The following is a 16,374-nucleotide window of genomic DNA, read 5'->3' on the forward strand; positions in this document are numbered from 1 at the left end:
CTGAGGTTACCAGAGGAGACTACAAACACTCACCTTTCTTGTAGGAATATTATCCATAAATCTCGAAGGTTGCTTGTCAGCTAATAATGTCCAGGAAGAACTCTGTGTTAATTACTTACCTGGTATTTCTCATCTTTGTCTCCAGAAGTTTGTAGGTCCAACTTAAGTAGCAAAAATGTTCCAGAAGTTGTTCTTACTTCAGTAATAAACTTATGACTTTTCATCAAGATGCCTGTATGACTCATCTTCCATTACCAAACTCTTCCTGTGTCCTCTGACATAAAACTATCATAAACAAACAGTGCTGAGTTCTGTGATGTGTAAAACAGCCTTCAGAAATTCAGCGTACCTGTCAGCTCCAAGAGAATGTATGCATTCTTAAGTGGTTTTAGCACTTGTCCTTTACACTATCAACTGTATGGTTTTCTCAGTTTTCTCATGCTGGGGGTTAGTTCAGCCCTTGCAGTTATGTAGGAAAACTGAGAAGTGATAGAGCAATAATATTTTTCAAAGCATTTATGAGATGAACTTTTGAGGTCCAGCATGAAATCATTAGTGTGGGTGTATACTGATTTCTCAAGGGAAGTTGTCATTGAAGTTTAATCAGAAAAGCCATACACTTATTTTAATACGATCGAATTGTTTTCCCAAAGAAATATAAACTTTCAAAGTGAGAGGAAGAGAGTGTAGGTTTCACGCCACACTTTCTTCACTGTGTTTGCTAACCTTATTTCTAATCAACTTTAGTTTTTCTTTCTAGAGTACTTTTTCTTATTTTTTTTTAAATGAATAATATCATTTAAAGTTACTCTGTCTAATTTTCCACTTAATATAACTGAGTTTTTAATTCACAATGAATTAATGATACTACTAATGTATTACTTTTGAATAGTACAAGAGTAAAAATGATTCTTGTTTATCATAGTGATGTGAGCTGCCTTGAAATAGGTGATTGAGATCAGAGTTGATTAACAGAATGTGGAAATTATGCTAATTCCTTTAATAATTTTTCCTTACTAAAAATGCTGTTCAAGTTTTTTTAAATGTACTTCCTAGAAATTATGTAATTCTTGTCATTACAAAGGAGGGATAAATTTGTGTGGGCTCAGTTGTGTCTGGGTCTTTGCAGCCCCATCAAGAACCTAGAAAAAGAAGAGCAAATACACAAAGCAAGCAGAAGAAAGGAAATAAAGAACAGAAATCAATGCAACTGAAAACAGAAAAGAAATAGAGGAAAAAAAATCAATGTCACAAAGCACTAGTTCTTTGAAAAGATTGATAAAATTGATCATAGCATAACTTGTAGCATAACCGACAAAGAAAAATGAGAGGATACAAATTACCAATACCAGAAATGCAATCAGAGATATCACTACAGACCCTGCAAACACACAAAGATAACAAGATAATACCATGAAAGAAACTTTACATGCATAAATTTGACAACTTCAATGAAATGGGCCACTTTCTAAAGAAAGACAACTATAACTCAGCCAGTATGAAATATGTAAGCTCAGTAGCCCTAAAAATGATTTTTAAAATTCAATTTATAATTTTAAAGCTCTCCAAAAAGAAATTTCCAGACCTTCTTTTCACTGGAGAATTCTATGAAACATTTAAAGAATAATAATCACCAATTCTGCACAGTCTCTTTCAGAAAATAGATGAGGAGACACTTTGCAACGCCTTTGTGAAATTAGTATTACCTTGATACCAAAACCAGACAACAACACAACACAAACAAAAAATAAAACTACAGACCAATATCCCTCATGAATGTTCCTTAACAAAATATTGTCAGATATAATTCAGCAGAATGAATTATACACTATGAATAGATATTTATCTCAGGAATACCAGGCTGTTTTAATATTTGAAAATCAAATCAGTATAATCTACCATGTTGATAAACTAAAGGATAAAAATGACATGATCATATTTATCAATGCAAAAAGCATTTGTCTAAATACAAAGTATACCAATATTCAAGTGGTTAGAGGGAGGTGGAGAGACATGAAGAATAAGGATAGTTCTAGATATCTGTGTAATACTAAATAAGTTAAATAAAAGTTGAATGCAACGTAGTATTGTAAATTCAGTTATATAAAACACACTGAAAAATTGCCTATCTTAAGGAATTTTGTCATTTTCTCCTGTTAAGTAAAAATCCTTTGCAATGTGCCCAATATACTACTGGAGATCAGTGGAGAAATAAATCCAGAAATAATGAAGAGATGGAGCCAAAGCAAAAGCAATACCCAGTTGTGGATGTGACTGGTGATAGAAGCAAGGTCCGATGCTGTAAAGAGCAATAGTGCATCGGAACCTGGAATGTTAGATCCATGAATCAAGGCAAATTGGAAGTGGTCAAACAGGAGATGGAAAGAGTGAACGTTGACATTTTAGGAATCAGCAAGCTAAAATGGATTGGAATGGGTAAATTGAACTCAGATGACCACTATATATCTACTGCTGTGGGCAAGAATCCCTTAGAAGAAATGGAGTGGCCATCATAGTCACCAAAAGGGTCCGAAATGCAGTACTTGGATGCAGTCTCAAAAACGACAGAATGATCTCTGTTTCCAAGGCAAACCATTCAATATCACGGTAATTCAAGCTATGCCCCAACCAGTAACGCTTAAAAAGCTGAAGTTGAATGGATCTATGAAGACCTACAAGACTTTTTAGAACTAACACCCAAAAAAGATGTCCTTTTCATTATAGGGAACTGGAATGCAAAAGTAGGAAGTCAAGAAACACCTGGAGTAACAGGCAAATTTGGCCTTGGAGTACGGAATGAAGCAGGGCAAAGGATAATAGAGTTTTGGCAAGAGAACGCACAAGTCATAGCAAACACCCTCTTCCAACAACACAAGAGAAGACTCTACACATGGACATCACCAGATGGCCAACAGTGAAATCAGATTGACTATATTCTTTGCAGCGAAAGTTAGAGAAACTCTAAACAGTGAGCAAAAACAAGACTGGGAGCTGACTGTGGCTCAGCTCATGAACTCCTTATTACCAAATTCAGACTTAAATTGAAGAAAGTGGGGAAAACCACTAGACCTTTCAGGTATGACCTAAATCAAATCCCTAACGATTATACAGTGGAAGTGAATAATAGCTTTAAGGGGCAAGATCTGATAGACAAGAGTGTCTGATAAACTATGGACAGAGGTTCGTGACATTGTACAGGAGAGAGGGGTCAAGAACATCCCTAAGAAAAAGAAATGCAAAAAAACAAAATGGCATTTCCAAGGAGGCCTTACAAATAGCTGTGAAAAGAAGAGAAGCAAAAAGCAAAGGAAAAAAGGAAAGATATACCCATTTGAATGCAGAGTTCCAAGGAATTGCAAGGAGAGATAAGAAACCCTTCCTCAGTGATCAGTGCAAAGAAATAGAGGAAAAGAATAGATAGGGAAAGACTGGAGATCTCTTCAAGAGAATTAGAGATACCAAGGAAACATTTCATGGAAAGATGGGCTCAGTAAAGGACAGAAATGTATGGACCTAACAGAAGCAGAAGATATTAAGAAGAGGTGGCAAGAATATCCAGAAGAACTATACAAAAAAGATCTTCACAACCCAGATAATCACGATGGTGTGATCTCCAACCTAGAGCCAGACATCCTGGAATGTGATGTCAAGTGGGCCTTAAAAGCATCACACGAACAAAGCTAGTGGAGGTGATGGAGTTCCAGTTGAGCTCTTTCAAATCCTGAAAGATGATGCTGTGAAAGTGCTGTACTCAATAACCAGCAAGTTTGGAAAACAGCAGTGGCCACCGGGCTGGAAAAGGTCTGTTTTCATTCCAATCCGAAAGAAAGGCAATGCCAAAGAATGCTCAAACTACTGCACAATTGCACTCATTTCACACGCTAGTAAAGTAATGCTCACAATTCTCCAAGCCAGGCTTCAGCAATATGTAAACTGTGAACTTCCAGATGTTCAACTGGATTTAGAAAAGGCAGAGGAACCAGAGATTACACTGCCAACATCTGTTGGATCATCGGAAAAGCAAGAGAGTTCCAGAAAAACATGTATTTCTGCTTTATTGACTATGCCAAAGCCTTTGACTGTGTGGATCACAATAAACTGTGGAAAATCCTTAAAGAGATGGGAATACCAGACCACCTGACCTGCATCTTGAGAAACCTGTATCAGGAAGCAAGTTAGAACTGGACATGGAATAGCAGACTGGTTCCAAATAGGGAAAGGAGTATGTCAAGGCTGTATATTGTTACCCTGCTTGTTTAACTTATATGCAGAGTACATCATGAAAAACACTGGGCTGGAAGAAGCACAAGCTGGAATCAAAATGGCCCGGAGAAATTTCAATAATCTCAGATACGCAGATGACACCACCCTTATGGCAGAAAGTGAAAGAGGAGAGTGAAAAAGTTGGCTTAAACCTCAGCATTTCAGACAAGTAAGATCATGGCATCTGGTCCTGTGACATCATGGCAAATAGATGGGGAAACAGTGACAGCCTTTATTTTGGGACGCTCCAAAATCACTGCAGATGGTGACTGCAGCCATGAAATTAAAAGACGCTTATTCCTTGGAAGGAAAGTTATGACCAACCTAGAAAGTATATTAAAAAGCAGAGACATTACTTTGTCAACAAATGTCTATCTAGTCAAGGCTATGGTTTTTCTGGTAGTCACGCATGGATGTGAGAGTTCGACTATAAAGAAAGCTGAGTGCCAAAGAATTGATGCTTTTGAACTGTGGTGTTGGAGAAGACTCTTGAGAGTCCCTTGGACTACAAGGAGATCCAACCAGTCCATTGTAAAAGGAGATCAGTCCTGGGTATTGATTGGAAGGACTGATGTTGAAGCTGGAACTCCAATACTTTGGCCACCTGATGCAAAGAGCTGACTCATTTGAAAAGACACTGATGCTGGGAACGATTGAAGGCAGGATGAGAAGGGGATGACAGAGGATGAAATGGTTCGATGGCATCACCGACTCAATGGACATGAATTTGGGTAATCTCTGGGAGTTGGTGATGGACAGGGGAGCCTGGCGTGCTGCGGTCCATGGGGGTCGCAAAGAGTCAGACACGACTGTGTGACTGCAATGAACTGATCCTTAAATCCTCAAAATTCTTCTTAAAACTAATCATACTTATATGACAAATTAATAATGATTATTGTGGCAGCTACTGTGTAATGGACTTCTTTGCAAATTTGTTATAGAGAGATGTAATCAGAAATAATTTTTAGAAATATCACTGAAGTAGTTCACATGTCAGTTAATTCACTTAGATTGAAGTGGGTTTGTTCAGTACTGAAACATTTAACATCAGATAGCAAAGAGTAAGTTTTGAGGGGGAGAGGAGAGATGTTTTTTCATTTTCTAAGTTTTGGTGTTAAATTCTTTTTAATCCCATTTCTTTATTTTTACCTCCCTTTGAACTACTTTTAACGTTTGAAAAATAACTTGGTAAGGCCTGAGCAGAGGTAAGAGAGATTCTGAGGCTATATCTCTAGCTCAATGAGAAGAAGATATTACCTTCTCCGAGAAGGAGTCACATGACACTAACTGTTGCAACTAGTACAGAGTGAGAGTGACATACAAGTATGGTTTATTTCACCTCTCTGGTTTAGATTACTTTGTACCCAGAGTCTCATGAGAGCAGACTGTTGTGAGGCAGACTTGGTTATTGGTTTTAAATAAATCTATTTCTGTTGCAGTTAAAAGAACGTACATAATTGAACACAGAAGGCTATTACCAGTACAGACCTTATCTGACTAGATGGAGTTCCTTTGGTATACTTATTATGTTTGGGTGGTCTGTGTCTTAGCCTTGTAGACTCAGAAATGCTATTGTTACTGTGCATACAAGATATTGAACTCTCGGGAACAAAGTGGTATTGCAAAAAAAAAAAAATTGCAACAAACTAATAAAAATAACCAAAATATAAGTTTATTACTTTTATTATAATAGGAATAGGAAGAATAATCATTGTATATACCAGATACTTGTGTTTATGGATGACTGACTAGCTTCCCTGGTGGCTCAAATGGTAAAGGATGTGAAATTCGCTCAGTTGTGTCTGACTCTTTGCAACCTCATGGACTATACAGTCCATGGAATTCTCTAGGCCAGAATACTGGAGTGGGTAGCCTTTACCTTCTCCAGGAGATTTTCCCAACCCAGAGATTGAACCCAGGTCTCCTGTATCACAGGTGGCTTCTTTACCAGCTGAGCTACAAGGGAAGCCCAAGAATACTGTAGTAGTAGATAACCTGTCCCTTCTCCAGTGGTTCTTCCCAACCCAGGAATCGAACTGGGGTCTCCTGCATTGCAGGCAGATTCTTTACCAACTGAGCTATTAGGGAAGCCCAAAATGGTAAAGAAACCACCTTAAATGCAAGAGACCTGGGTTCAATCCTTGGGTCGGGAAGATCTCCTGGAGAAGGGAATGGCAATCCACTCCTATATTCTTGCCTGGAGAGTTCGATAGACAGAGGAGCCTGGTGGCCTACAGTCTATGGGGTCACAAAAAATCAGGCATGACTGAGTGACTTTCACTTTCTTTTCACTTCTTTCAACTGGATAAATATCTACTCATAAAGAGAGTTAACAGGAAAGGAAGGTTTTCTGTCTGTACCTAAACTCTAGGTAGAGAAAAAAAGACTTCTCTAGGAAGTTATAAGCCTAAACCTACCCTCATGTGGATTTGATGTTATGTTGGCAGGATAGTCTGGGAACCCCCTCAAGCCAAGAAAATAAGAAACAAAGTAGCTCCTAAACTACTTGGCAAATGCAAGCGTGAAACACTCTGAACAGAGGCACTCCCACCTCAGACTACACAGGATTTCCTCAATAAGTCCTGAACTCACAATCTAGAATTACAAAATACACAAGGAAATAGTTAACTAAGAGTCAAGACCAGTATTATAAATGCAAGGAATTCAAATGATAGATTTATCAGATAGAGACTATAAAACAAATATGTATAAATGATTAATGACTCAAATCTCTCTACCTAAGGTATTATACACAAGCCATATAAAGAAATATGCTTATGAAATTAAAATTCATGGAGAATTGAACATTAAATTAGACACAGTGAAACGAGAAAAGGTTAAATGGATCTTGTGAAGAATGAGAAGGAGTTATTCAAAATGTAACACAGGAGATATAAAAATTTGTAAAAATATGTAGGAAAGAGGTAATTCAACATAATTTGATATGATTTTCTAGTGAAAAGAATAGAGAAAATAAAAAAGAGGCTATCAAAGCATAATGGCTGATGATTTTTCAGAACTACTGAAACACGTGAGTCTCCAGACTCAGGAAAATTCAAGGAATCTGAAGCCAGATAAATTAAAAGAAGTACACACTTAGACATGTTGTAGTAAGATTGCTCAAAACCAGACATAAGGAGATCTTAACAACAACCAGAAATGAGATAAATTACAAAAGAGCAGTACTAAGCCAACAGTGGGCTAATATTTCAAAGCACTGAGGTGAATTAACGAACAACTAGAGTAGACTACAAAGAAGGCAATGGTACCCCACTCCAGCACTCTTACCTGGAAAATCCCATGGACAGAGGAGCCTGGTGAGCTGCAGTCCATGGGGTCGCTAAGAGTCGGACACAACTGAGCAACTTCACTTTCACTTTTCACTTTCATGCATTGGAGAAGGAAATGGCAACCCACTCCAGTGTTCTTGCCTGGAGAATCCCAGGGACAAGGGAGCCTGGTGGGCTGCCGTCTATGGACGCATGGAGTCAGACATGACTGAAGTGACTTAGCAGCAGCAGCAGCAGAATAAACTACCCAGCTAAACTATCATTTAAGTATGAGACTGAAATAAAGACATTTTCAGTGCCTCGGAGAATTTGCTATCAAAAGAGCTTCACTGAATGAACTTCTAAAGGATAGTCCCTAACAAGTGAATTTTAACACAGAGGAAGAGATGAAATGCAAGGGAAAAAAGGTTTGGTGAGAGGAGCATTAAAAAATAAATAAATGTTTCCTCATCTTATTTCCTTTTCTGTGGATGTTGAGAATACATAGTATTTACTTTCATTACAAACATTTTCCCAAGGGTCTGTATATAGTGGAGCTGAGTGTGACTTGTATTTTAAAGATTTTAAAATACTTCTTAAAAGCGAAGATTTTATTGTTAATGATTCACAAAACAAAAGATTAATTGTGATGATTTCCAAATTGTAAGTTATCATTGCTTTGGGTTTTTCCTTATGATTAGTTTTATACATATTACAGTATTTTAGTTGGGAATAAACTATTTTTATAAAGATATTTAACAGTAATTCCTCTTCATTTAGATCAAATCCTTTTTATGAACCTAAACCGACTCCTCCTCCAAACAATTTGCTAAGTCCAGTTCAAGAACTGGAAACTGAAAGGAGAGTAAAAAGAAAAGCCCCAGCCCCACCAGCCATCTCGCCAAAGACAGGAGGAGTAAATGAAAACACAGGTGTTTCTGCAGGAAGAGATCTCTCCACTTCTCCTAAGGTAGGAGTTTAATCTTATTAAAACATGTATTAATGTTTGCTTGTTTTCAAATTAAGAAAAGTCATGGTTAGCTATTAATATTTTGATGATATAAAAGTAAAATATAAGTAAATCCATTATACTGCAACACTGCATATACATTTGGAAGTCTATAAATTTATAGTACGTTATAGATTGGATTGTCTGGGTTAAGATTTGCTTTTTAAATGCTGTTTTGAAGTCAGAGGGAGAAAGGCAGTGTAATTGTAGGGTTGGTGCTTTGAAAAAAGGATATACTCTAAAGCAGCTAGTCATGATAGACAGGTTACTCTAATATAGAGGAAAGAATAGCAATCATCTTTTTAAGAAATGTACCAGAAAGATTGACACCCAGTGCAGAGAAATACTTTGCTGAAGAATTTCAATATTGTCCCTTTGATTTATGTCAGATTACAATTGTGGCCTTATTGTCATTCTTTTTTAGAAATGTTAATGGATAATAACTTCATGGAAAGGTAAAGCGCAGTCTTAGAACAAAGTCTAAAGCTTCTGAATGGTTTGACTGCAAATAGTGTATCTTTCATCTGAAAGGTAGAGATGTTGGATTTAGCAAGTTTTTTAAGGTAAATAACTTATGACAGTACTCATGAGTGTTTTGTTATTGTTACCATATGACATTATTTAATTCTCACAGGTAGTTAGAGGGGGAAAGAGATGAACTTAAACTCAGAAGGATAAAGGTCATAGGTCCCCCAGCCAACAGACAGGATTGGAACTGGCATATTCATTAATTACGTGCTCTCTGGACCATATTCCATCTCAGATGCCTGGGCTGCTGCTTTTCTCAAGGGCATCAAATTTCAGTAGTTGCTGTTATATTTTATAGTTCATTCTGTGCCTTTCATTAAATGCCAGAGTTCTGAAATAGTTTGTTTGCTTTTATTTTCATTGTTTGAGGGGGAGTGAGTTCACTGAGGTCCTCACTCTGCCATTCTATAAGTCAGTCTCCAGGTGTGTGTTTTTATATCAGGTGTGTTTAACTGTGTGTAACTTTAGGAAGAGAAACTGGGACTAAATTCTATCTTGCTATTGGCTAGGGAAGTTGGGAGTAGAGTCTATAAATGAAGGCAGTAGAGAACAGAAATATAAAGCAAAAGAGATGGTCAGTTCCTATTCCCATGAGAGCAAAAATAAAGGCGGCAGTTGAGGCATTGGTCAAAATCAAAAAGCTATTTAGATTCTTTATCCATTCTAACCATCAAGAATACCTACAACTGTCCTGTTTCCCTGAATCTCTATTCTGCTGCCTACTCTCTCCCTGTCCCCCTTCTGTAGGCCACTGAAGTTTGAAGCTAATCACAAAATCCTAATTTCTTCATGCTGCTGCTGGTAAGTCGCATCAGTTGTGTCTGACTCTGTGCGACGCCATAGACGGCAGCCGAACAGGCTCCTCTGTCCCTGGGATTCTCCAGGCAAGAACGCTGGAGTGGGTTGCCATTTCCTTCTCCAATGTATGAAAGTGAAAAGTGAAAGTGAAGTCACTCAGTCGTGTCCGACTCTTAGCGACCCCATGGACTGTAGCCTACCAGGCTCCTCCGTCCATGGGATTTTCCAGGCAAGAGTCCTGGAGTGGGGTGCCATTGCCTCTCTGAATTTCTTCATAAGTGAATGGAAAGGAACTTAACAGTACCTTATTGTGTGTCAGGCAATGTTCTATAACTTCATTTGTTCCACAAAACAACCTGAGAAATAAATACCATTATTTCCTTTTTACACTGAGAAACTGAACCTTAGTTAAGTAACTTCCTGAAAGTGATAAAACTAGTATTGACAGTGCCAGGATTAAAATTCAGGTTTTTTGAGTCTAAAACTCATATTTCCCATTGTGCCTTTCTACCTGTAGACAGGTATTTCCAGTTCCAAGTTAGAACTCTTAAATACATTTTTCCATAGAAATAGTGTTACTCACTGTGATTGAATTCTGTTGTAGTAAAGTATAATATAGCTATTTTTTATGTTATTTTGAGGGTAGTGTTCCATTGTAGACATATTGTGGAATAAATGATCTTTATGGGGGAAAACTGAGCATTTTACCACCATGCTTCTCTTGGAAAATGCCTCATCATCTTCAGACACACAAGCAGTTGTATTCACAGTAACCTGCTGATCTGGGAGTTAGTTTGGATAACTCAACTGTGTAAAACACAGCTATGAAAGATTAATTTTAAAAAAAGATTGCTGATATTATTATTAAATGAGAAAAAACAAAGTGCATAACTGTATAGTATGGTAACTTTTGTATGTATAAAGTTTTATTTAAAAGGCTTTATTCACACACATATACACATGTAGACAAACATGCATGCTCCTATACATTATGGAAGGACTCACAAGTAACTTTGAGGAGAAAGATCTTGAGGGGATGGTGGGTATGCACAAGGTTGAAGGAGGCGTTTCTTTTCCTTTTTCCCCTTTCTATGTTGTTTAACTATTTGAATTTTATAAAATGTTTCTCTTCTCTTTTGGTTTGTTATACTCAGAGGCTATTGAGTAATGAGATCATGGATCTTTTTTATTGTTGGCTCAGATAGTAAAGCATCTGTCTACAGTGCAGGAGACCCGGGTTCGATCCCTGGATCGGGAAGATCCCTTGGAGAAGGAAATGGCAATCCACTCCAGTACTGTTGCCTGGAAAATCCCATGGACAGAGGAGCCTGGTAGGCTACAGTCCATGGGGTCGCAAAGAGTCGCACACGACTTCACTTTCACTTTCTACTAGATACCAGATGACATTTTCCCCCAAAATTCATCCCTCAAAATAGAGAAAGTTACTCTCAGGTTTGACCAGGAGTATTAGCTTGGTGGTGGCCTGGGGTTCCATCAGACACCTCAGTGTTGTGCACTGGAAACCAGGTATAGAGGCTTAATAATAGAAAACTTGATCTTCTGTTCCATTTCCATAGCACAAATCTTTTTATTTTTTATATTTATGTAAGATTTCATTTGGAAAAAAAAAAATGAACCATTGCCAAAAAAATAAAAGAAAGAAATTGCAAACTACTAACTGCACAGTTATGTGTGAGATAAGGAAGAAGATTAGAATCAATGGCATATTGATGATAATCAAAAATGATAAATGATAGCTGAAAAAGAGCAGTGACATGGGGCTTATTATAGGAATAGACTTGTTTGTGTGTGTGTATGTGCATGTATGTGTGTGCATATCCAAGTAGTTCCTGAAGACTTTGTTTGCAGTATTAAAGCTTAGTAAAATAATGACCATTTGACAACCTTGAGTCAACATGAAAGAGTCTTATGCTTTGTATACAATGTTCTGTTTAGGAAAGGAGTGAAGTGAAGTCGCTTAGTCGTGTCCGACTCTTTGCGACCCATGGACTGTAGCCCACCAAGCTCCTCTGTCCATGGGATTCTCCAGGCAAGAGTACTGGAGTGGGTTGCCATTTCCTTCTCCAGGGGATCTTCCCGACCCAGGGATCGAACCCAGGTCTCCCACATTGCAGGCAGATGCTTTAACCTCTGCACCACCAGGAAAGCCCAAGGACAGTGTGTTTTATATAAAAATATTTATACTAAAATTAGTGTTTTGATGCTTAAAACAGTATGCTTCTTGGCCAGTTATTTACTATATTTTTAAATTGGAAAGGAAGCAATAGTTCAAATAAAGCTTTTTGGAAAAGAAAACAGACTCAAAATTTAGTTGAATAATAAAATAATATTTATATGAAATATTTATATTTTGTTTTGGATAACAAAATGCTAAACTGCACTCAGTAGCAATTGACTGCAGAGGCTAATCATGTCATAGAATGAGTGCTCAGCCAGATGATTACTTTCCTCTACCTGTAACCTGAAACTACTTATTTTTAAGAAAATTTATGAAAAAAAGCCAAGACCAGAATTTAAACAGGTAAGCATATACTTATATTGTAAATAAAATTCAAACTACCCTCTAAAGGCAGTTAAGAATCCCCCAGTGTAATAAATCTACATAAACTCCTCACTCCAGACCATTGATTTCTGCATTTGTAAAATGAGAAAACTATGACACTTTTTAAGCCAACTTGGTAAAAAAGACCAATGTTTAGGGGTGTAACCTGACATTTAAAACACAAGCATCCAATAAGATAAAATGATAAATTAGGCTCAGTGGTGGCTGATCACCATTTACTAACTGTGAATTTAAGTTAATAAGTATATAACTCTGAACTCCTAGATATGATTCATGCAACTTAGTATAAAATGCGAGTCAGATAATAAGAGCTTAGGTACATAAAAGACCTTTTTGCCAAATACATCACAAAGGTATTTTACTAAGCACTATATACCTAATTCTGTAAAAATCACAATATAAATAGCTAATTGTCAATGAATTTTAAAAAATTCAACTTGCACTTATGATAATGTGGAGAAGCTTCCCCCCACCCGCCCCCGCACATTGGATGGTGAAATAAGCCTGATCATGTGGAGCAGGGCTCCCTCAAAAAGCCTGATTAGCAATGAAACACTGTCCACTTACTCTATCTCTGAAAGTGGAAACATTATTCATATCTAACGGCTCAGCTAAGTGACTCAAGCCTTCACTCATATTGTGACCTTTCTCGAATGCTCTTATAGAGACCCAAGCTTTACACTTGTATATTTTTGAGTACTTACAATTAGCAGAAACTGTAAGAAGCCCAGGTTATACTGAAGTCAGAGTTACATACAGCAGTCTCTTTGATTGATCCTAGCAGCAAATTCAAACCACAAAACAAACATGCTTTTCAGTTTTTATATATAAAGGCCCCCTTATATAAAGTTCTTTACCTCCATTTCTGTCTGCAAAACTGTGCGGAATGGTGCCTGTGGGCCACTCACGCTGAAAAGCAATAAGCACATGTTAATTTCCTCATATGTAAGTTGAAAGTACCTCATATGTAAGTTGAAAGTACCTCATAACTTCGAAGGAAAATCATTAAAAGGAATGAAGATCAAAATTTAATTGAATATGATGATAAATGCATAGTCATTTTGTAAAATGCCAAACTGCATTCAATGATAGCTTGCAGAGGGCACCATGGGGATAAGCTTAAGTTACTGGTAAAGTTTTTATTTACTGGAATACCTTTCTTACCAGAATACCTTGTTCCTCAATAATACAGAATAAATGAGGCACTGCTTTATGTATCACCTGGTCTATTGGTTAGTATTCTTTTGATTATGACTAAGAGAAGGAAGCCATTTTGTTAATTTTTTTTTTCTTAAGAAATAGGATAACTTGTTTAGAAAACAAGAGGAAATTTTTGCAGAACCAAAGGCAAAAGATACAACTGGGACTGAATTGTAAACATCAACTGTATTGCTTGTCTCTTTGGAATGCCTTCAATTTTCCCTTTACTTTTTTAATGATAATTTAATCTCCCTGCAAAATAGTTTATGTTCTGGAATTTCCTCTCTCTCCAGTACATAGCCACTTTTCTTTCAGTGTAGCTGACTTTAGGTAAAGGTTAAGAACAGATGACATTTGTTGATAAAATGACTACAGCAGTTACTTTTTCTTAATATGAATGAGGATCCTCTCAGAATCTTTACTTACTAAACATAAAAATCTCCAGTTAATGCAGTTTCAATTGCAATTAGGATTATCTGCTGGCAATAGAAAGCCTTGATGACAGTTTAAATAAAAGAAACATGTATTTCTGTTTTTACCAATGTTGATGGTCTAGTGCTGACACGGTAGCCTTAAAGCCTTATGGCTGCTTGAACCATAGTTGATATGTGCCATTCCAGTCAACAAGAAGAAAGCGGGGAAATAGCCACACCTGCCTCTAGCAACGGAGGAGGCAATGGCACCCCACTCCAGTACTTTGGCCTGGAAAATCCCATGGACGGAAGAGCCTGGTAGGCTGCAGTCCATGGGGTTGCTAGAGTCGGACACAACTGAGCGACTTCACTTACACTTTTCAGTTTCATGCATTGGAGAAGGAAATGGTAACCCACTCCAGTATTCTTGCCTGGAGAATCCCAGGGACGGGGAAGCCTGTTGGGCTGCCATCTCCGGGGTCGCACAGAGTGGGACATGAGGAGACTTAGCAGCAGCAGCAGCAACCTCTAGCAAAGGAGACAGAAAAATGAATCTTTATTCTGGGCAATTGCATTACCCAGCTAAAACTCAAGGGTTCTGTTACTAAGGAAGATAAGTAAAATGGATATTAGGAAGTGTTAGCAGGCTGTGCCATAGATAAAATATGAGTTTTATAGTGGAGATGCAAATGAACCCAAACTTTGGTGTCTCTTCTGTGAGAAAACATGAATGATGACCTCTGAAAATAGTCATTCAGAATGACATATGAAAATCAAGCAATGTAACCTTTAAAAGAAAATCATCAGAATATTTTGCCACTGAGCATAAAGAAGTCTAGAAACAGTCTAGAAACAGAATACAAAAACAAAAACCACACACAAAAAACCCAGGCTATCAAAAGTTGAGTAGTATTTCCTTCAAAGTCAGTTTGCTACATTTATGCAAGGTGGTCTGAAAAGATATGGTAGTTTTCAGAGCATAGCATTATTGGCAAAGTTGTTGAGAAAAAACTACATTTTGACACCTACGATGTCAATTCTAAAATATATTTGGATAGGTGCACTGAAGAGCCTTGACTAGAACACTGCAATAGAGGCTCTTAGGACACTAAATATAAGAACTCACTTCTCACATGGGTGGAAATGAAGACTGTGCATTTGCACCACCTTAAAAGTGAATGCCTCCTTAAATCTTGTGCCCTAGGCACTCCATGCCCAGTTGTGTCTGACTCTTTGTGAGGCCATGAGGTAGCCTGCCAGGCTCCTCTGTCCATGGGATTTCCCAGGCAGAGTTAGTTCCCATTTCCTCCTCCAGGGGATCTTCCCAACCCAGGGATCGAACCCATGTTTCTTGCATTGGCAGGTGGATTCTCTACCACCTAGCCACCTGGGAAGCCAGCCCTAGGCATTACCTTGCTTCAACTCTAATCTCAGCCCTGGTGCACAAATGGGGCAAATCTGACAAATTTATACTAGCAGTAATCCACTTAAAAGACCTTTGCAGTCTAAACCAGGAACCCCGGCACTGAAACCATCTCTAACAATTTGCCTTTTGATTTTTTTCTGACTGTATTTATTGGAAGAGGTAAAATGTTACATTTTGCTTATAGAAATAAACCATGACTAGGATGCTTACATTTTGAAACAAATTTTATATAGCAATTAAGTGTGATTTTTTTAAAGGTTGCTCTTTTATATCAGTATATTCTGGAGTAACTGAGTAGGTGCCTGTCACAGTTTTCCAGCTGAGAATTAAAACAAAAAAAAAAAAGCCACCATACAGAAAAAGAACCTGATTAAGGTAAATACATTTTGAACACCTTAATGATAATGACTCATGTTTGGCTTAGTTGCTGAAAGCTCTATAAATGCTTAGGAATTAACAATAAATGATAAATTGAGTGTTATTAATATATATTGGCAGGATCACTTTAGGGTACATTACTGATGATAAAAGCATTGATTAGCCCACCTTTATTGCATGAAGAACATATTTAAAGTATTTGAGCAGATTCATACAGAACCTTCTCAGTTCCCAGTATTGGGTAAATTTCACCCCATCATAATGAGAAACAAAAAGAAAAAAGAAAAGACCTACAGCAGCATGCACTGTGGGGCAAGGTCTAGGGTGAGGCAAGAGTGGCAACTAGGGTGCAGATTTTAAGGAGCCTCTAACTTGCAGGTTCATGCAAGTGCAAACATGGCACTTGTTTAAACCCAAGATTTTCCAGACAAAAATACTGGAGTAGGTTGCCAGCTTCTTCCTCCAGGGAATCTTCCTGACCCAAGGATCAAACCCGCTTCTCCTAC

General features: G+C 37.6%; 1 protein-coding gene across 9 annotated transcripts in view; it reads left to right on the forward strand.

Moving 5' to 3' along the window:
• EHBP1 (EH domain binding protein 1) overlaps positions 1 to 16,374 on the forward strand; it is a 344,879-nt gene that overhangs the window by 167,141 nt on the left and 161,364 nt on the right. For all 9 annotated transcript variants that reach the window (XM_040224015.1, XM_040224017.1, XM_040224019.1 and 6 more), the window contains one exon: positions 8,313 to 8,502. In XM_040224015.1, coding sequence (XP_040079949.1) covers positions 8,313 to 8,502 — 190 coding nt within the window. The remainder of the gene's footprint in view (positions 1 to 8,312; positions 8,503 to 16,374) is intronic.

This window comes from Oryx dammah, unplaced genomic scaffold (genome assembly GCF_014754425.2).
Source record: "Oryx dammah isolate SB20612 unplaced genomic scaffold, SCBI_Odam_1.1 HiC_scaffold_25, whole genome shotgun sequence".
NCBI lineage: Eukaryota > Metazoa > Chordata > Mammalia > Artiodactyla > Bovidae > Oryx > Oryx dammah.